Genomic DNA, 23,356 nt, shown 5'->3' with positions numbered 1-23,356 from the left:
TTTATTCAACCTGCATTTATTAAATGATTATGTTTCAAGCACTGTGCAGTGGGAAAAAGAAGATGAATAAAACTTCTGTGGTCTAGCCCTCAAGTAGCTTATGCCCAAACCTGCATCTTCCCAAACCTGTTTGTTTTCAAATACAACTTTCTCTTTGCTGGTTTTCTGTGTCATCTTTTAGGCACATATTGAAAAAATGACCTGCATAAAAGTGATTCAGCTTTTACTATGATCATTTAAATTATTTTAATACAAATACTGACTTTTGCTTTATGCACAGTACTTATGCATTGTTTTCAGAATTTACTAAATCTATGGTAGTTTTGTCAGATTTGTACATTTACTGATAACTAGCCTGTTAATTCCCATTTTATAGCTGTAGAAAGTAATTTTTTTTTTTTTTTTTGCGGTACGCGGGCCTCTCACTGTTGTGGCCTCTCCTGTTGCGGAGCACAGGCTCCGGACGTGCAGGCTCAGCGGCCATGGCTCACGGGCCCAGCCGCTCCGCGGCATGTGGGATCTTCCCGGACCGGGGCACGAACCCGTGTCCCCTGCATCGGCAGGTGGACTCTCAACCACTGCACCACCAAGGAAGCCTGAAAGTAATATTAAGTCACAAATATAAAGAAAGCCAGCTATATATTTATTCCATTTTAGTAAATAAATATTTATTCTATAAATATCTATACATTTCTACTAATTATACACACAAGCATTCATATTCCTATATATTGTATATAAAATGTACATACGCACATCCAACTTCAGCCTAGATTTTGTACCTATTATTACAAGTTCACTGTAACTTTGTGAATATCAGTTACATCACCTACTTGTCATTAGATGTATAGGAGGTCTGTTTTATTCTTGAACTCTACTTATTGATTTCCCTTCCCTTTAAATCATCAAGGCAAGTTTGGACAACAGTTCAGATTTGTTTTCTCTGTCAAGTCTGAGAGAAGAGATTTAGAAACCAGGCTTTTTGATTAGAATACGTTGGCAAGTCTTTTGGTTTGAATCCTCGGGTCCCGGATTGATTATTATTTAAAACCCTTATTATCACTAGCTATACCTAAGGGTAAGTTGGCATATTAACAGGTTGTAACGCTTATCTTGCAGAAACAGTTCCATCTTTCTCTTTGTTGGAGGAAATTTATACCATCTAATATAAATAATAGAATAATGACTGCTGTGTTATAAGTTGTAACCAGAATTTTCCTGAAAGGAGCTGTGATTTTACTTCCTTTGGAATATTATTAGGTAAGCCTTACCTAAACAGTTATTATACTTTCCTCCAGTTTTAGTGTTATTTATTTCTCTATTTTTGATTGGGTATACAAGGTGTGTGGTAAAGATTTTAAAAAACACCTTTGCATAAATCAATATATCTGAGTATTATTAGAATGCAGAATACTAGAGTTGAAAGGAGGCTTATAAATGATCTAGTCTATGTTTCTCATTCCACAGGTGAGGTCTAGAAAGATTGAATCTTCTAGGTACCCACTGTGAAGTTTAGGGGCTGATAGAGTAGTCTTCTGACTCCTAATTTATTTTTTTCTTCTTCTTCTACTAAGGATGACTATGCTATTGCTATTTTTTTATTACACAGTTTATGTGCATTATGAGGTACTATACCTGGTTGCTGTACAGTTACAAAAATGTTGCGCACACACACACATACGCACACATGTCATGTTTGCAGAGTCTACCAGGCAAGAATCAGCGATTTCTCTTTACTAAATATTCAATCCCCAAATTGTATTCTTTTGTCTAGCTTTCAGCTTTCTCATACGAAATGAGTATTCAACATTTTCTTTTCTTTTTTTTTAACATCTTTATTGGAGTATAATTGCTTTACAATGTTGTGTTAGTTTCTGCTTTATAACAAAGTGAATCAGCTATACGTATACATATATCCCCATATCCCCTCCCTCTTTCATCTCCCTTCCATCCTCCCTATCCCACCAACATTTTCATTTATTAAAAAGAAAGTTGAAAACAAAATTAGAAACATCACCATTTGCAGTCATGATAGAAATAGTTAATTCAGGCAAGAATCATAAATGAATGTTAAAACTCATGGGTGGAAAGTTTGAGGAAGAATAGGACATTTCCATCATCACAAAGAATCTCCATAAGATACTTATTAACTGTAAAGTGAAAAATAGTAATGTGGCAGTGGAGAAATGTGGCAGATACCACCTTACATAGGCAATGAAAAGTAACATCATCTATAATGGGACAAATCGACATCATGCACCTCTTGATATGGTGTGCTGAGCCAGAATAATGGGATGAGTTTTGAAAAAAATAATCTTTTTCGCCTTTGTATTTTTTGAATTCCTTAGAATAAAAAAATTTAGACTTTATATCTTTTATGTCTGAATCTACAAAGAAATGCATGGTATTACTAGATCACTTTCAGTATGACCACTAATTTTCTTTTTTTGAGATTTTCTTATATGGTTTTATTAATGTGACTAAAAAAATACAAGAAAAATGGCTCTATTGACACTCCAGAAAGTAAATACTTGCTATTATTAAAATATAAATGAAAATATTTAAAGAAATCTAAAGTCTCAGACTTAGATAACACTTTCTTCAGAACATGTGACTTCAGTTGGTCAATGACACACACTGCTGCCTCCTCATTATGTCCTAAAGAAGCAACTAATGCTGGACTAGCAAGTTAGTTCAGTTAAAATTCATTGTTAAGAGGCCAGTGTTACAGGTTTGATCTTATGTGGGTGTTATTTTGTTCTCTGGCTATGGCATGTAACATTGGCAAATTGGCTTGCAAGTTTATGATTTTAGTTACTTGGATGTTTTAAGTAAGAGTGTGAAAGGTTTTTGAGAGAAGTTATAAATTGCCTTCCTTTGAAACATTCAGTTACCTTCACCTTAAAAAATACTGTTTCTTAGAGGATGATTTCAGTTGTATTTAAAAATATAAGCTGTTAATGAACATTACTGTGATTTGAAAAATAAGTCAAATATTAGCTTCTCTGGGATATATTGGGCAGCATCGTGTGTGTGTATTTTACATACATGCATACATATACACACATTTTACATGTGTATATGTGTTTGTATGAGAGAGAACATTAAAATAATGACATGTGCAGAGTCTTAAAGAATTTCATTAGGATGTTTAAAGACAACTAACAGTAGGCCTAAAAGATTTCAACACGAGTAAATGTATAGTTTGCACAGTAGATGCTTTTTTTTTAAGTTATGTATAAACTGAGCTTTGCAATATCATAACTTAAAAGTACTAGAGAAATACCACTATTTCAAGATGGTATGAGATGGCATTGGTGACTCTGGACTATAAGTAATTTTTATGGTTCAAAAGAGTTTTGAAATTTATTTTTCTTGGCTGTTGGCAAACTTCTCTAGTTATCTAATGTGCTATATTCTTGACATGGACAGATCACCTATAATATTGAACTAGTATTGCTGTCTTTTTATTCTTAGCTTCTTTCAGTAAGGCTAATTAGAACCAGTTATCTTGTAAGATTTGGTGATGTGTATAATTCTTTTTATAGCGAATGCAACTAACTAGCAAATCATTTTGCTTACTATCTGAAAAGCTGTTAGATTTTAAGATTGCATTCTTAAAATATGCAACATACCATATGAAACATTTTAGCTCTGCATTACAGATGTCACCCTAAATTTTCAAATGCTAGTTATCATTTTTAACCTATTATCATTCATTTTTAAACATTACATATGAATGTATTGACTAAATAGGTTAAAATGATCAGACTTTTGAAATTGCAGTGTTGGCTTTTAGTTACTTTGAAGACTAGATGTTGCATTACAGTGGAATTTGATATTGAAAAGGGAATATTTCTACAAATATTGGATTAGAAAGTAAACTGGAAATCCGTTTCTTCCTTGGCTGTTGTTCCCTCTCGTCTCCCCCTTCACCACTGAGGTTTTGAAAAGGCCAATTCTCTTTTCCTTGTTCCCCTTTCTCCCATTTTATTTCTTAATTACTACTGGTTTCTGCCCACAATACCTCCTCCCTGACAGCAAGGCCATTGCAGCCTCCTGATTTCCATATTCAGTGAACAAGTTTTAGCATTTCTTCTTCTCGGCTTTTCTGAAACAGTTGATACTGCTGATCGTTCATTCATTCCTCTCTTAAAATTCTGTTCTCTTTTGGCTTCTGGTCAGACCATTCTTTCCTGGTCTTCTCGTATTGTTTCTTCTCAGCATTTCTGTGGCCTCCTATTCCTCTCAGGAGGAATGAAAAGTGTAAGATTTAATAGTTTGGGACTTCCCTGGTGGCGCAGTGGTTAAGAATCTGCCTGCCAAGGCAGGGGACACGGGTTCGAGCCCTGGTCCGGGAAGATCCCACATGCGGTGGAGCAACGAAGCCCGTGTGCCACAACTATGGAGCCTGTGCTCTACAGCCTGTGAGCCACAACTACTGAGCCCACGTGCCACAACTACTGAAGCCCGCATGCCTAGATCCTGTGCTCCACAACAAGAGAAGACACCGCAGTGAGAAGCCTGTGCACCACAAGGATGAGTAGCCCCCACTGACCACAACTAGAGAAAGCCTGCAGGCAGCAACAAAGACCCAACACAGCCAAAAAAAAAAAAAAAAGATTTAATAGTTTGGTTGATATTCCTTTTTAGATACAGCTAACCAGAAGTTGTACATGTACAGGAGTTCATGTTGTCTTTTAAAAAATTAATTTCATTCAATATATTGGGTTAGGAAAGAATTTTTTTCTATGCCTATTCTTTACTCTTAATTTGACATGAAAATTTGCATTTGCTTTTTCTTCAAGTAGTCTCAATTAAGGATGCATAGACTATCTGAATTGCAATAACTTTGTTAAGGAAATTTATATGAGGTCTTTAAATAAAATTTAATATATTCCTAAAGAAGAATCTGTCATATCATCTAATTGTTAAGGATGATTAAACTATTTTTTATTTTATAGTTGTACAGTATCTGTTTCTGTTAGCACAGAGCACTTATAATATTGTCAATCACTTTTCAGTATGAAAATGAATCTTTTTTTTTCCCATTCAAAGCCTTAAGTATTAAAATGCTTTTCTGAGGTATTTCTTCAGATGTAGAACTTCAAAGTACCATTAGCCAAGAACAGGGACTTTTACTTCATATATAAGAATTCTCCAAATGGCTTTGTACATATGAGCCTCTTGGCCACAAAATTTCTATTTACCTTGACTTAAGTTAATAACAAGACATACTTTATGAACAGGCATTCTAGAATCTGCCAGAAGACTTTTCAAACCAAAAATAAGGATGTATTTCCTAAGGAGTGTGAGCTCAATAAATCAGGTGACTGGAGTTGGGAAGGGATAGTGCTGAACCTATTTGTAAACTTTGGGCTTCTGAATGTTAATTTTAAGCTTCCTTTTTAAAAGGCCAGTGTTTGTAGAGCTTATGCTGTCAGCAATATCCTGTGTCAATTGTCAGGTCATGTTTAACGTGTGGAGATATATTAATCGGCCATAGCTAGCACTGTAAGAGGCCGGGATAAATACAGGGCTCAAGCAGATGAAGAGGGATTAACTGTGTGGATTGAGCAAACTCTTCAATCACTGAACCAGTGATTTTACAAAGGATTAGCTGCTGCTTTTACAAATATTGATTACTGATTTGCTACTCAGAATGGAGATGACATACTTGTGCAGTTGCTGTGTGGTGTGCTATGTGAAGTGAACATCATTCATATTAATGGATTTGTCATAGGCATTATAGAAACTGACAGATTTATTATAGCAGTTGCTAGAACTGTTATGGTTAAGGTTGTGTCAGCATATCTATTAAAACTTCAGGATTTTGGAAGTTTATAGTATAGCCATAAAATTTATTTCCCAGGTGGAAGTTGGAATACCATTTATAGCCTGGCACAATTATTTTTGTGCATATTTTTACATGAATCAGTTTGAAAGCATTTAAATTGACATAGAACAAAAAATGCATTGTTAGTTTTGTAATGTCAAAAACTTTAGATTTATTTCACTTTGAAAAAAAATTAATTTATCATAAATGCTTGTTTTCCAACCAAGAACATGCCTAATCCATGTGGACTTCTAAAAATTCATCAGTATTTTTCCCAGAATATGGTTTATCTTGAAGACTTTTGTTGTTTCTATAATCAGATGGAGAATTTTAGAAACTATAGAAATATCTGGATAGTTAAAAATCAGACTATTTTGTTTCCCTTAAGTGACTTTTTAGAATACTAAAAAATCAGTAGTAAAAAATCAGAATTATTTATAACAGAGAAAATAGCTTCCTTTAATCTTTTTAAGAACTTGGTTTTCTTTCTTACAAATGTTTTTATTATGTCACAGTAGGAAAGCATTTCAAAGAGCTGAGTTGTATCCTGAAGGATAAGCTAGATGCTTTCTAGGCAGTGAGGGTGGAGAGGGGTGGTAAAGTGAGGAAAGGTGAGGAGAAACACGTTCCAGACAGAGTGAACACTTGTGTGGATACATGAGACTTGGCCTATTTGAAAATAGCCAGGTATGTGAACATTCTTAAGGTTATATCTTCATATTATTGAGGGGGTTGTTTTTCAAGTTGTACACTTGTATTGATTAAACTAAATCTTCTAGATCAGTGGTTGAAGTTTTTCTGGCTATGATTTAAATAATATAAATTGACTTAATTTAAATTACTTAAAAACCTGTAGACTGTCTTTTTTGTTTTTCATTTAAAAATTCTATTATGTAAAATTTTAAACATAATACATGCTTATAACAAAGAAAAAATTGTTTTTCCCACCTAAAAAAACTCCCTAGCAGTAAGAATCGTTAACAGTACTGAATGTGTCCTTACAGACTTTCCCCCCCTCAATTGTACAAATGTATTTGTGCTAGAATAAATATGGAATCAGACTTTTTAAATTAATGGGATATCACTATACATATTATTCTACAACTTATGTTTTTCACCTGAGTATGATGAACATCATTAGTACTACACTAGTACCTATCTTTCCACATTACTACACATAGATCTACATATGCATATTTAAATAATATACATTATTTAAAATGGTTTTATAATATCCCCATTGCTGGACATTTTCCATTTTTCTGCTGTCACAAGTAGTATTTCAGTGACTGTTGTGGCACACACCATTGTGAACCTGCGCTTTATTTTTTGTAGGATGGATTCTTAAGAGCTGAATTCTTAGAGTATTGTCAGATTCTACCATAGAGCCGTAGGAAGTTACATTCCCCAAAGCAGTTTATGAGAGAACCATCTCTTCCCACCTTCCCTGCTATTTGATGTCATTAATCTTTTTAGTTTTTGCCAGTCTTATAAGTTAAAAAGTAGTATCTTGTTTTAGTTTGTTATTTTTTGTTTTTAGTGAGGTTTGTTTATTTATTCAGCAAAATTTAATGAGTACTTACTGTGTCCCAGGCACTAATCTAGGCACTGGAGATACACAGTGGATAAGACAATGTAAGTCTCTGAGTTCATGGAACTTACATTCTAGTGAAGGTAAGGACAGCTGGGGAAAGACAATAAATCAGTAAACATTCATCTTTTCTTATGTTTATTGGCCTTTGTATTTATTTTGTGACTTGCCTGGTTCATATTTTTGACCTGCTTTTCTGTTAAACTGTTATCTTTTTCTTACTGATTTGCAGGAGTTCATTGTCTGTTGTGACATCCATGCAAATATTTTCCCCATTCACCCCTTGAAAAAGTCATCCTTTGATAAATTAATGATTGTACTAATTCTTATCCATGTATGGATTTGTAATATCATACCTGACTTCTTTGGCTGATAAGAGATCATTGGACCAAGTGTCAAATTTCCATAATTTTCCATCCTCTGAGTGATTTTTAAGAGTTATTTCTTTTCTCTAATTTAATGTATTTTGGTAATTTTTAAGAGTAAATTAGAACTTTGAGTCTTGCATGAGACTTGAGGCTATCCAGATGAAGGGAACTTAATCGAATTAATTAATCTAGTTACTAACTATAATTTTATTCTTAGGGAGGTAGATATAATATTATATATATAATTTTTTTTCAGTGAGAATATACATCATGATCTATTCAGATATGATTTAATTACAGACTGAATTCGTAGAAAAACATGTAATGGAATATCTTATCATAAGAGCTTACCATATCTGGATTTATTTTGAATAAGTTGTTTGATCATTTATTCATATGGAGTTTGAGTAGGATGTATATCCTGTAGATTTTAAGTCTTTACCACGTTTTTAAGAGGTCATTGTGTATTTCAGACATTCATGAGCCAACTACAGATTCAGAGTTCAGACTGTTTTACTGCCTTAAACTCCCCTGAGGTAACTGCCAGCACCTTACATTTCATTGAGAGACCACAGCTGAACTTACCTTGGTGGGATGTTCATGTGTGGCTAAAAAGCACTGTTTGTCACATGAAGTTGCATCCGTTGTTGCATGTTGCTGACAAACATTTTATTCCATTAAATATTCGATGGGCTTGTTTTTTGAAGTTTTAATTTTGAGTTTTAATTTGAATCAAAAACTTTAGTAGTGAAATTGTTCTGGTAGTGACAACTCTTAATAAAGAGAAAAGGAAGCCATGGACAATTGGGCTGTGTCAGGTCTGTGAATCCAGGGCTGAGACAGTCCACACAGTGAACAGATTCCTGGATTGCCTTATGATGTGTAACTCATAGTAAATATCAGTTTTAATATTTGGCAGTTGATTTTTTTTATATCATGGATACTAATTTTTGAACAACATGCTAGAATCACATGGTTAAAAATGAGCACTTTTTAAATACTATATGTTCAGTCCCAATTTATTTTTTTCCTTTGCACTGTAATTCTTACTTTATGTTGGTTGTTATGAAGTTTGGAACTGAATTAGAGTGTTATTAACTGTGAAAATGGGTATTAAGATGGAAAGAAATACCAGAAGGATGTTCTCTTTGCTCTGCAGTTGTGATAGCCCTTTCTTGCTACCTTGCTATTTAAACACTCCTGTGTTTCCTGTCACTTTCCTCTTCCTCTGGTCTTCATCAGTGGGAGACTGCACGGGCAGTGGTTAACATATATTAAATTTTTATAAACTTATTTTAATGACTCAAAAGTTAGATACTCTATAAATAAAAATCATCATCCTCATGATCATTTATATGTCTGGCATTTTCCTTCTGTTTTCAATTGTGACTGCAGAAGTATATTTTATCTACTTATTGATGTTCTTTTGATTTTCTATTAAATATTATCTTTAGAGCATATTTTACAAATCCTATAAACAAGTGTTAAAAGAGGTTTTAAAATACACCACCAAGAACAATATCGTATACTTCAATATCGTACTTCTACATTTTAAATAAGTATCCTTAGTTATTTTGATGCACACTCAAGTTTGAGAATCACTGTCATGATTCCTTACTCAAAGTCCAGTAGAAAAGACAAACTTATGAACACATTATTTTATCCTAATACTGTAGGTACCATGTGAATGTCTCTCTCCTGAGCCAGTCCCACATATGGCTGTTAATAGTACTCTGAAGCTGAGGACCAGAAAAAGAATTATGCATGTGAAATGCTTTTATTTTCAGGTACTAGAGAAAAAAATGCTACACATTAACTGTTCTAATATTGAAGTTTTAATTTGTATTCTGTAGTAGTTTACTAAGTTACATAAATAACAATGCTTTCTAATTCTTTTAGTCACCTAGGTGTACATAAAATTACCAGTTCATACTGAAGAGTAGACTCAGGGCTTTTATTATTCTCAGTAACATGTTCTGTGGATGTTTTATTTATGTGTAGTAGGCATGTGCTTAAACTTTTTGCAAGCTAGAATTATTCTGGCACTGAGTTAGAACTTTAAGGGCAACGGATGATTTGTTTTTGTGTTAAGGTGATCTTCATCTAGGCCCTGCAAAGCTATTAAACCTTGTAAATTTATAAATAAGAGTATGTATCAACATTACCCCCAGCTTGGCTGCTTGTTAAGGGATATGGCTCTTAAGCAATAACAAAAAAGAGCTGTGTTAGCTTCTTGCAGGGATCATATCTTCTGCCTGGGATTCAATGTTTACCAAAAGTTTGATCAAAACAAATAGTATTTTGGAAGGATTGTCTGAAAAATGTGCAGGGTGTCTATTCCTATAGGCATTCTATGATTTTATCCTTAAGTTTAACAGAGCTGTTTCGGAGTTGTATACTTGGGCTACCTGGTTTTGTACTCTGTAGAACCGCTTTTACTGAATCTCACTTTGGCATTATGCTGTTGACTCAATGTGAGTCATGTGATGTTATACAAAGCAACCCTATGAAACTTTTATTTTACTTACTGTAAAAATGTTATTCAGGATATTGAGAACACATGGGAGAAATTTCTTTCTCTTTTCAGTGCTAGGAACCAAGAATAGTTGCTGAATTGTTTCTCCCTGAGCAATGACCTGTATTTATCTTAATGGGCAGTGAATCACATGCTTTATTATTTCTTGCTTCATGTTGGTTGTTATAAAGCTTGTAACTGAATTTTTTGCCCACTTCTGTTAAGTGGTGGCTTTGTAGTTCCAACTTGTTTTGTGTTCTACCCTCACTCCTAGTTTTGTCTTAATTTTTTACTTATATAATATATATTTTTTTAGGGCTTCCCTGGTGGCGCAGTGGTTGAGAGTCTGCCTGCCGATGCAGGGGACACGGGTTCATGCCCCGGTCTGGGAAGATCCCACGTGCCGCGGAGCGGCTAGGCCCGTGAGCCATGGCTGTTGAGCCTGTGCGTCCGGAGCCTGTGCTCCGCAACGGGAGAGGCCACAATAGTGAGAGGCCCACATACCGCAAAAAAAAAAAAAAAAAAAAAAAAAGTTAATTCCAGAACTCAGTAGTTAAAACTTGTACAGATTTTTAAAAAATCTTCACTTTTAAGTTGCACTTTGGAAGTGATGCCTCACTCTAAGTCTTAGAAAAATAAATGCGTTTAAAGAGGTGTCAGACTGAGTGGGATACAGTTAATATGGGTTTGTGTGTGTGGCAGGGGAGGAGTGGATTAGAAGACATGTCAGTGTTGGAGAAGGCTCAGGAATGTGGCATTGAGACACCCAATGCTGGATAAAACTGTGAATTAAACAAAGTTTATTTCTTTAGATTATTTTAAGAAAAGAGGTACAAAAAAGAAAGGATGATAAGACCTCTTTCTCCCCTCAATTCTAATTCTTTCTTCCCCCAACTCTTAACTCTCTCTCTTCCCTACCCTAACTTCCTCTTTTACTCAAGGGGTTTCCATGCTGTTCTAGGCCTTTTCTTCCAACTAAAGCATTCTGTGATCTGGACCTATTTTTCTACCTTTCCCTGTCCTGCATACAGGAATGAAACTGCATACCTTGTTAATGCCAAGATTGGTTGTTTTATACCCAACCGACTTAACATCTGAAATAAGCCTAAGTGATAGATACTTCTTGCCTAAGACAGTTTATATTTTTCTCTGAAGTTGAAATAATTATTTTTCATTTTGAAATAATTATTTTTAATATTTAAAACATTTTTAAAGATAAAACTTATTTCTTAAATACGTTGGATATATTTAAGCATTCCAGTATTTTTTACCCCTGATTCAAGGGAAAAAGTTAAAACAATAGATTAATAAAATTGCTAAAATTGGGTAATACCTTACTTAGGTTTTAGGTAATTTGTTTTTTATTTTCATATTTTGGACTCTTCTCCATTTTTCAGATTCTAGACTCCATTCTTTTAGCTTGCTGGTGGACTATGTCCATTATATACACAGTTTGATTTTAAGGCAAAAGTTTCTGGACACAGTATAGAATTCTTGAGTTATCTTTTAAAAACAGTTGTCTTGTGAATAAAATACCTACCTAACTATAAGAAATTTGGACTCCACTACTTCCTTTCTCCTACTGAGTTAATAGGAATATAGTAGGCACATGACACTTGTTTATTTGAATTTTTTTTACCTTGTTACCATTTTGTATATTTCAGATTCCCAAATGTCCAATTGGAAGAAGACCCATTCCTTGTCTGCTCTTGTAGGATGTTAGTTTTAATGTGTAATATCGATCTTCTTTAGAAAAGTAGGACTATTATATAAGAAATACATGCTCATTTTATAAAAAGAAGACTAGTCTATTCAGTATGTGTTTATTTCCTCAGGGTAGTGAACATTTGTGGCCACTTAAGGAAGCCATGTATCAGTAACCGTCTGCAGTATAAATAAGCTGTCCTGGATTATAGGTTAATTATTTTTTCTCCTCTGAGTTAGGATATAATTTCTTCATCAACCACTTTCATGTAACCAAAAGGAAATCTTTGAGCTGCTTTTAAAATAACTACAATGCTTAACTCATGCAGTTACCAAATCATACGTTTTTCCATTTTTCTGATTAAAATTCCCTAAGCAACATTACATTGGCATTGGCATCCATTCATTTGAATTAATATTTAGATATACTAAATATAATAATATTTAATTATAATTAATAAAAGCCAACATTTACTGAATGCCTACTATGTGCCAAAGGATTAAGGCTCAGTGCTAAACTTATTTTTGGGACAAGGGTGTGAATTTTGATAGTGAAACAGAGCTGATAATATAATTGTGAATTTGTTGGAATGTTGTAAATAGTGAGATAATATAATTGTGTTTGGCAAATGTTCAGCAGCTCTTTGTTGATGCCTGCCAGATAGGTTTATATTAGCCTTAACCTTTCTTTTCTTCATGTATTATTATACCTGCATTTGTAGTCTTAATTCTTTGAATCAATGTGAATATTGTTAAATGCTGACATACTGTTGATCATTGTAGGTATAGTGGTATGAGGTCTAAATGATGTGAGAGTTCATGTTTTTTAAAGATAATTTACTACTTTTTATATCTTGTTACAAATTTTCAATTTCTATCATCAAGAAGTATTGTTTATATGTTTATGGTGTTAAACAAGTCAAATGGTTCTTCTAAGAACTTAAAATCTGAAGTATCTAAAGGGATTACTATTAATACACTTTTTAAAAAAAATTCACATGTATATTAAACAAATCCTAGATGTTGGACAAATAGCAAAAGAGGTTTAGAAAAACAAAATTTCAGTCTGAAAATTTGCCTTTTTTCCCTCTAGGAATCAAATAAAAGATTTTATATTAGAAACATGAATTTAGAATTCAGAATAAGTGTTGCTTGTGACATCAGATTTTATTGATTTATCAGGTAGAAATTTAATCAACATTTTTCTTAAAGCAAAAGCTTCAGGTTATGTATATATTCACCTTTGTAAATTCTAATTCCTTTCCTGCTCCTCCTCTTCCACTTCTCCCCCTCCTTTTTTTTTCTTTTGACCAGTAACTTTTTAAAGTTGAAAGCTATGCTAAAGGTACCCATTTCTCTTCAGAATATAAAGTTTCTTCTTAAGATTTAGAGCATTTATTTTATATGTAAAGAACATTTATTATGCCTCAATGGATATGAGAGGGTCATGGGACTTCTCAACGAGCCTTATCTAGCCAAGTAGAGGTAATTAATGCCTCCCCATGCCCAATTACATCAGACCTGAAGACTGAAAAGTTGCCTCTTCCTTGTGTAGTTTAATTTCATCCAGAATGGACAGTGCTTAAGAGTTTGTTTCCATCATCTGAAAGATACAAAATTATTTATAGGATGTTTGCAGTGAATCTTCTTATTTTTACCACTGTGGACAAACCACTTGGAAATTTTTTCATGACATACAACAATCATGTTAAAGTATTTAATTAATATGTTTGCTTTCTCATTCTGAAATGTCATCCAAATGATGCTTTTCACAAAGAAATTTTGTGTAGTTCACTTAAGAACTCTATGTGCCAGTTATATAAAAGACTGAGCACAAGCATACTTCCACAGAAACTAAACTATGGTCTTACTTAGTTGAAGAAGTAAATACTTTGTTTTCAGGAATCTTATTTAGAAAGAAAACTTTCCCAAATGGTTTTATATTAGCTAAAATTTCATATTTCTGTGTGATACACTATTTCTATGTTTATTTTTTGTCAGTGTAACCTAGTTTAATTTAAAAAGTGCTATTCATCATTGTTTTTCTTTTCTTTTAAAAAAACAAATCAAACTACAGTCACCCTCTTTAATTTAGTGGTTAACTAGGACTTGTTCACATAGATGAGATTTCTTTATGTGATTTTAATTTTATGTACAAAAAAATTATACTATATAACTTTTACTTTCAATGGATCAGATGGATACATTGATTGAACAACTATTCAAACATTTACACTGGCTTTCCCTAAAATTTTATACGTATTTCAAAATTAGTCCCCATTTTAAATATATTTTAATGATATTGTTTTGTGTTTACTGAGCAAAATTGATCCACCACGGAACTGAAATTAGTGCTTTAATTTGAAGCTTTATTTCTTAAGGAAAAATAACTATGATTTTATAACTACTGGATATTTTTTAAAAACCCAGTTGGTAATTCTGTGATGAATTTGTATATAATAAACTTCCTATCAAAACAGTTTTTTATCATAAACTATATTAAAACTATTTCTGTTGGTGTATTCCATAGAAACTTTCATTAGATTGGTTATTTTCACTTGTTGGAGTTCTAGTAAAATGCTGAGGCAACTGTAGTATATTTCTAATGAAGTCTGTAAAAATATTGAACTCTGTGAAATTATTGAGCAACCTACCATCATGATCATGAATATATGATTTCTAATTGACTTAACTTTTGGCTTAATCTATAAATTTTTTGTAAGTATCTAATATTTGTTTATGATAGTTCTATCAGATCTATCTACCTAGTTTTAGACTCTCAAATGCCCTAGAAAACCCTAAGGCATACTCATTCACAAGATTTCTCTGTGAGTATAACCAGGAAGAGAGAATATTTGCTATGTACTCAAATTATAGCATTTGATTTGGGGGAAAAGTCATTTTATGTTTTACTAGGTACAAATAGGGATAGGCATTCTTATGTAGGCAAGAATCAATAGGCATCAAAATTCTTGAAGAGTTAATCCAATGTAAAGAAGCTTATATGATTTATTTGATATTCCTAACTTCTCTTTCAGGGGTTTATTGCACTTATTTATAACAGTTTCCTAGTCCATTCATTATAGAATGTAGGTCAAAAAATATTGCCCTTTAGAGTTCATTCTGTTACATAATATTACTGTGTATTTGGGAACATAATATATTAAGATATAACGATACAGAACAGTTTTTTGCTCTTGAGATTCACAGAAGGAGAAGAGGGACTAATCTATGGAATGAATCTGAAACAAAGCTGATAGACTTGGATTTAATTAATTTGGGTAATTAAAAGTATACTGAATCTATGAGATCTGATACTTGATTTTTCTAAAATGGATTACTCACTGCTTTTTCCCCTTTACTTTCCATAGGGAACCAGTTCCCTCCAGTTGCAGCACAGGACCTTCCTTTTGTGTTAAAGGCTGGCTACCTTGAAAAACGCAGAAAAGGTAAATCATATGAATCTAATGAAAAACCTAAAAATCTAAGACTCTAAGAAAACCTGATGATATTATCCAAACCACAAAATACAGCTTTTAGCTCTAAATAATTTTTAATAACAAAATAAAACATTTGGTCAGGTTTTTTGTTGTCAACCTTGGTTATTTGTAGATGATTCAGGAGCTGTTTCCTGCCTCTTGGAGGAGAGCTGTGGGCCATGACTGTACTCTCAAGGATGGGATTTCTCCCACTTATCCCACCCAGCTGAGCAGTGGGTTATCTGTACCTGACCTGGCATATGCCATGTTTGCCACGGTTCAGATCAAGCTTAGCATATTGTCTGCCATTTTCTGTTATTCATACAGTGTTCCTTTCCATTGACTATGATAATCGGGAGTTGACCATATGGTCTCACTCTTTCAACCCCAATATATAATGAAAATGAAATATGGAGGTGGTGTTATGATACAGGAAATGAAAAGCAGAAAGTCTCTTCATTACCATTCTGCTTATCTCTCAGGTAGTCCCTTTGGGCCTTCCTATTTATATTCCATTTGCTTTTCTTAGCTTTCTTAGCTGAATTTTAAAGCTGAAAGAGATAATAGAAATCTAGGTCAACTCCTCCTCCCTGTTTTTTATGACAGATGAGAAAATGAGACCCTGCTGAATCAATTATCTTAAGGCTTTATAGGCAAATACCTTTCTGAGTGTTTCCTGTCAGGAAAGTTTGTTAGCCATGTAGCTGATCCCATAAATGTAGCAGCCCTATCTTTGCTGTAGTGTATTCCTTTTTTCTTTTTTTTTTAACATCTTTATTGGAGTATAATTGCTTTACAATGGTGTGTTAGTTTCTGCTTTGTAACAAAGTGAATCAGTTATACATATACATATATCCCCATATCTCTTGCATCTCCTCCCCTCCCACCCTCCATATCCCACCCCTCTAGGTGGTCACAAAGCACTGAGCTGATCTCCCTGTGCTATGCGGCTGCTTCCCACTAGCTATTTTACATTTGGTACTGTATATATGTCCATGCCACTCTCTCACTTTGTCCCAGCTTACCCTTCCCCCTCCCTGTATCCTCAAGTCCATTCTCTAGTAGGTCTGTGTCTTTATTCCCGTCTTGCCCCTAGGTTCTTCATGACATTTTTTTTTTTTTAGATTCCATATATATGTGTTAACATACGGTATTTGTTTTTGTCTTTCAGACTTACTTCACTCTGTATGACAGACTCTAGGTCCATCCACCTCACTACAAATAACTCAATTTCGTTTCTTTTTATGGCTGAGTAATATTCCATTGTATATATGTGCCACATCTTCTTTATCCACTCATCTGTCGATGGACACTTAGGTTGCTTCCATGTCCTGGCTATTGTAAATAGGGCTGCAATGAACATTGTGGTACACGACTCTTTTTGAATGATGGTTTTCTCAGGGTATATGCCCAGTATTGGGATTGCTGGGTCGTATGGTAGTTCTAATTTTAGTTTTTTTAGGAACCCCCGTACTGTTCTTCATAGTGGCTGTATCTATTTACATTCCTAGTGTATTCCTTTTAGCTTTGTTTTATGTTTTGTTTTTTGTTTGTCTCTTGGAAAAGAAGATACAAATTATTTAGTCATAGAATTTTACAGCTAAAAGGAGCCTTAGAAATCATATTAACTAACTTTTCCTTTTACAATAAGGGAATTGCATTATATTTATAAAGGTAATATATATTATCTAAACTGTTCCTTTTCCCTCTTTATTGTAGATCACAGCTTTCTGGGATTTGAATGGCAGAAACGGTGGTGTGCTCTCAGTAAAACAGTGTTCTATTATTATGGAAGTGATAAAGGTAGTATTGGCGTTCAGTTATATCAGCTTCTATTGCATGAGGGTTTTGGGGGGGCATTTTACTCCACCCCCCTACCTTTTGGGTGCAGAATAAGCTGAAGACAAATGGAGAAAGAATAACTAAAAATTTTAATATTATAGCCTAAGGGTAATTAATAATTCTGTTATTTGACAAATGCTCCAAATTCCAGAATGCCCTAAAAGTTAACACAATTGTCTTTTATTGAATTAGGAAAGAGAAAAATAACTTTCATCCGTGTGGCTTTTTACCTCAGGAATTATTGATACTTATCATCCAGGCTGTAGTTGTAGAATTTCTTTAGGGTTGTGGGAGTTTTGAAGGGAGGAAAAGATGTTTTCTCCTTCAAATATTTTAAAAGAATAATTTAGATAAAATGAAACATGTGCAACACCTTTCTCAGCTTCCTTTATGGACTTAAGTAACAGCAAACATCTATCCAGGTTACTGTTCTAAGCACCTTAGCTGTCTAAGCACTTTAGCTATATTAACTTGGTTAACTACAGCTTTGTGAGGTAGGTACCATCATTAGTCCCACTTATTTTACTGTTTGGAAAACTGAGGACAAGGAGGTTAAGTAACTTGTTCAAGGTCACAGAGCTGGTAATGGCAGTTTGGGGATTTGAACCGAGACATAATGGTTAGAGTCCATGCTCTTAACTACTATTATCACTATGTTAATTTAGAAACAATGATACATTTTGTAACTTCACTTGCTAATTAATAACTTACTCATAGTTCACATAATTTTAAGTTCATTATTTGAACAAATAAAGCCGTAAAATACTGAAATTTAAAGAATATAAGCTTTCTTAGTTTTGCTTTTATCAAGGAAAAGCAGGTCAGAAGTTGAATCTTATAAAGTAAGGGTTGTATATAAATAGCTGACATTCATTTCCAGAAAGGACACATAAGGAGAAAAAAAGATGTAAAAGTCCAATATCACTGAATATAAACTTTCCCATCAAAATGTTTATCAGTGTTGTTTGGAAGTTTATATTTCATTTGACATTATTTGCAGTTTTTAGGGGTTTTTTCCTTATTATAAAATCAGGCAGATATGATTATTGTATTTCAGATAAATTTTAAATACATGCATGATGCTAGAAGTTGGTCTCACCTTTTGGTTAATGGGATTATCAAGTTGAGAATTAATTTAGTGGCTAGTTTGCATTCTGTCACTAGTTTACAATATGTTCATAAGTAGAAATGGAGTCAGTGAAGTGTAAGCTATAAACAGCTATCAACAGGTAGCCTTCTTTCTTCTGCTAAGGCTTAAGCAGGTGATTTTATCAGAAAATTTACAGTCCAAGTTCAATTATGATTATCATAGGTCATAAACACATGTTACTATTATAGAAATAAAATTTTGTACAGTATTGTGAATTGAGATCAAGATTTTGCTTTTTCATAAAGACATGTCTTCTATTTCATAAGACCAGGGGAGGGAGGTTTAAAATCCTTGTGACTTTGGTTCAGTTAGTCTTCTCATTTCTAATTTCTTTAAAAATCAATGAATACTAATGTCTGTTTCCTTCACTCCTAGTCCTAACTGGTAAATACCAACAGTTAAGTCAAAGATTAGCAAGAGTTTTCCCAAAATCTAGGGAATGTTTATATTTATTTCAAAGACTAATAAATAAATTCTAGTTATTTGGGGGAGATACTAGTTAAATTCCCATTTCTATTCTTACTTGATGAGGCCTTGTGGTAATAACATTCTTTGTAATTTGTATTTTAAGTACTTTGTGATCCATTTAGCCACTCTACCAGTGCAGCTTTTAAAAAATTACTATTCTCGCATTCCCTTTTTACGTGGATCTTTGAGGATCTGGTTTATATTTCCTTAAACTCTTCCCTATCTGCCACTATGAAGCCTCCTGTTTCCACTGAGATTTCAGATCTGTTTTTAGTGGTTCTTTGGAATTCTTGGCCAGTTCTGCTTTTCGGGACTTGGAGGGGGCAAAAATCTATATTTAGACAGTTTTTAACTGCTTGTTTGGCATGATTTTAATTTCCTTCCTTTGTGTCCTTTTCTTTCCAAGAAAATGTACATGTCACATGAAATTTTTATTTTCTTTTGTGAAATCAGATAGCTGATTTGTACAACATTGTTTACTGTATATGTGAACCACTTTACCTAAACTTTGGAAAGAGCTCTTTAGATATATGAGAACTATAATCCTTCAACTAAGTAGGATTTAGATAAATGGATTGTAGAGGCACAGAGGAGTTGATACCACTTACTAGGTTAAACTGTACTTTGTTACTGTTTGACAGATACATAGTTCACATTTTCTAACTTACGGTATGTGCCAAAAAACATTTTGACCCATTAAGATAATAATGGCTTAGAAAGAGTAGTTCCAGCCTGTAGGGTAAATAATACTCTTACCTTTGTACCCCTAAATATTATCTGTATTTATTATTCATGGCCATTTGGGGACTTTAAGTTTTATACACACACACATATATATCTTAACATAACATACTTTATCACTTTCTGAAATCACATCCTTCCTTTCATCTCTTTCCTCTTCATTTGAATCTCATTGTCATGAATCTCATTTATCAAACTTCTTGGGTCCTAGATGCTCAGACTGCCATCAAGGTTGTCCTTCACTCACTGATTTATTCATTTTTTAATTTGGTAAACGTTTATTGGGTACTTGATAGATCCTGGGCATGGGGGATCCAAAGATAATCCTGCCTTACAGGTACTCACAGTTGGAGTTTTGTAGGTATCAGTAAGAGAAGAGAGGAAGTCATGGGATCACTCGGGGCTGGGCAGGTAATTTCAGTGTGGTACAATAAGTGATTTAAATAAAATATCTTTGGATCACAAAGTGGGGGTGGGTAATTTCCTGGGGGAGTTAAGGAATACTTCCTAGTGGAGAGGACCCTTCATTGGGCCTTAAAGAATGAGGAGTTTGTTGGATGAAAAAGGGTAAAATGGGCATTCCAGGCAGCAGAATGGCAAAGATTCTGAGTTTCAAAAGGCCTTGGATGAGATCAGAATTGGAATCAAGGCAGAGCATACAGTGAATGAGGGGAGGGTGTATAAAAGGCTAAAAAAGTGGGTTAAGATCAGATTAACAAGTGGCTTATGAGAATAAGGTCCTTGCTAACTATTTTATCTTGAATATGGCTTTTAAGCATAGGGCTCTATGACCAGAATTGGTTTTTAGGAAGTAATTGTGATAATATTGTGGGGCATGGATTGGAATGGATAGAAACTGGGTCAGCAGGATCATTTAGGGGGACACTGAACTAGTCTATGCAAGAGAGGAAGCTTCACAGGAAGCTGAGAGGCACATGGAGGATTTAGTGCAGGCCCCTCCGGCTCCAAAGCCATGTTCTTTCCACAACTTGGTAGTTGGCAGGCCTTCCAACACACCTGTAAATGATGGCCCATTTAGGAACCTGTTCCAAACTCATGTTTTCAGGGTTTTGTTTTTTGTTTTTCTGTTTAACCTCCATATGATCTTGAATCAGCATTATGAAACTTATCTCCTCCCACTTTTAGGGGGGAGTAGTTAGTTTGTAGTACCTCCTTCCTTCCCACTTAAGGAGTTTTGCTGCCCCTACCCCAAGTCCCCAATTAAAGAAAATTCTAGTGCCACCTAGTATGTGGCAGCTGCAAGTAGCCTTGGTCCTACCAAGAGTCATTCTAAATGTATATCAAAAGTTATTTATTATATCACATGGTTGTAACTTTTTCATTGTAGTATCTTTTCAATGTATAATAAAAGTCAGTAGGGCTTCCCTCGTGGCGCAGTGGTTGAGAGTCCGCCTGCCGATGCAGGGGACGCGGGTTCATGCCCTGGTCCGGGAAGATCCCACGTGCCGTGGAGCGGCTGGGCCCGTGAGCCATGGCCGCTGAGCCTGCGCGTCCGGAGCCTGTGCTCCGCAACGGGAGAGGCCACAGCAGTGAGAGGCCCACGTAACGCAAAAAAAAAAAAAAAAAAAAAAAAAAAAGTCAGTAGAAAATTGGGCTTAATACAGATAATTTAAACTAACAAAACTTGTACGTTGGCGGGGAAGTAAAATTTTTCATTGAGATTGACCTCTCTGCTCTCTCACTTCCCTCATTATTTCACCACTGATAGGAAAAATAGGACATAGCTCTTCAGTGTGGATGACAATTATAAAGTGTTTTGATGTTGAAATAGCATCATAGTTCTCTTTTAATATTTAAAATTATTGTTAAAGTGACAGTGTTTGTATAATTGGAAGTTCTGTTGTTTTATAACAACAACTTTAGTAACAGCCATAAAAGCTTACCTTTTTTCCTGGTTCATTTGATAGAGGCAAATTCCTGGGTCAGGGCATCAGCATTTTATAATTATATCATGAATATATACAAAATATGTAAATTAAATCTGATATTAAATATCATACTATAATTTTGTTTGTGTAAAGAAGGATAATATCTTTGTTATTCCTTAAGAAATAGAAATAATTCTGACATGATAGAAATGAAATAATTCTGATATGCAAATACTAACTTTAAACTCTATCAAAATAAATGTTAAATAAAAGACCTTTATTACCGTGTAGCAGTACAGAGAAGTTAAAATGTACATCTGATACTTAGAAGGACTTCATCAGCATGAGGAAATATTCATGTACAATCTAAGTCCTATTTAAAGGTCTCATGACGATGAGTCCTGTTGGTTTGCAATAAACCAGGACACAGTTTGATTTAAAATATATCTATACATCTGTTTATAGATTGAAGAGATGTGTGTGTGTGTGTATACATAGATAGATTGAAAGTAATATATTTTCAATAGATCTGCACTGCTGTACATAGATGTATAGATGTTACTGTATCTATCTGTGTGTAATAGATACAGCAACATGTGTAGCAGTAAATATACTTTGAAAATCTATGTGCCGGGTATTATTAATGCTAAGTGGTATCATACACTGGCTCAGAGGAGTGGGCACAGAGGACCCATGAAACAGTATAATATGCAGGAGCTGGCTCACTGGGGCAGTAGGTGAGTGAGGGCTGGTGAGACTGGAAGAGGTGGAGCCAAGCTGGTAGATTCCCTGGTCAGGAGTTTGGCCTTTTTTGTCTAAGGGACAGTTAATGTTTCTAAGCATTGCAGGTAAGTAGATGGCATGACAAACTTTGGATGTTGGAAGGATCATGTTGACAGCTGTCAGAAGAAGGTAAGACTAGAGGCAAGATGTGTTTTGAAGCTGGGAGTGGCTGGGAATCCAGAGAGTTGTTTAGCACCTTAAGTGCATGGAGGAGCCGCAGGTTATGTTTTTAGCCATTCTCACGTTGCATGACATTGCATGGGTAGCAGCAGTGTCATTAATTCTGTAATTATCATAGGAGGCCCTAAGAGGATAACATGTATAGGATATTAAGATATTCTCTGTATAATGTTTATCATTTTTTTTAAATTAGTTTATTTATTTTTGGCTGTATTGGGTCTTTGTTGCTGCGCGTGGGTTTCTCTAGTTGCGACGAGCGGGGGCTGCTCTTAGTTGTGGTGTGCGGGCTTAGTTGCTCCGTGGCATGTGGGATCTTCCGGACCAGGGATCGAAACCATGTCCCCTGCATTGGCAGGCAGATTCTTAACCACTGTGCCACCAGGGAAGCCCCTATATAATGTTTATCTTAACAATAGCTGTATGTATAGTCTAATAGACCATATCATAATTATTATCTGAATTTCAGTTGTGGAGGAAAACAGTAAGTATAGCCAAAAAAACTAGAAACATGGTTTTAAATTCCGGTCTACGAGAAATTTAATTTCTTACAATTTATTTGTTCTCCATTCACAGCTACTTCATACTTCACTGTTTTTTTTGTTTTGTTTTTTTTTGTTTTGGTACGCGGGCCTCTCACTGTTGTGGCCCCTCCCGTTGCGGAGCACAGGCTCAGGACGTGCAGGCTCAGCGGCCATGGCTCACGGGCCCAGCCGCTCCGCAGCATGTGGAATCTTCCCGGACCGGGGCACGAACCCACGTCCCCTGCATCGGCAGGCGGACTCTCAACCACTGCGCCACCAGGGAAGCCCT

General features: G+C 34.7%; 1 protein-coding gene across 1 annotated transcript in view; it reads left to right on the top strand.

Moving 5' to 3' along the window:
* Window positions 1-23,356, top strand: part of SKAP2 (src kinase associated phosphoprotein 2) — a 150,341-nt gene that overhangs the window by 61,936 nt on the left and 65,049 nt on the right. Inside the window, exons 5-6 of the mRNA XM_081243739.1 lie at window positions 15,386-15,463; window positions 17,213-17,296. Of these exons, the coding sequence (XP_081099865.1) occupies window positions 15,386-15,463; window positions 17,213-17,296 (162 nt within the window). The remainder of the gene's footprint in view (window positions 1-15,385; window positions 15,464-17,212; window positions 17,297-23,356) is intronic.

This window comes from Mesoplodon bidens, assembly GCF_964165515.1.
Source record: "Mesoplodon bidens genome assembly, chromosome: 9".
Lineage (NCBI taxonomy): Eukaryota > Metazoa > Chordata > Mammalia > Artiodactyla > Ziphiidae > Mesoplodon > Mesoplodon bidens.
Note: the sequence above shows the minus strand (reverse complement) of the source record. Positions and strands in the feature narration are given on the sequence as shown.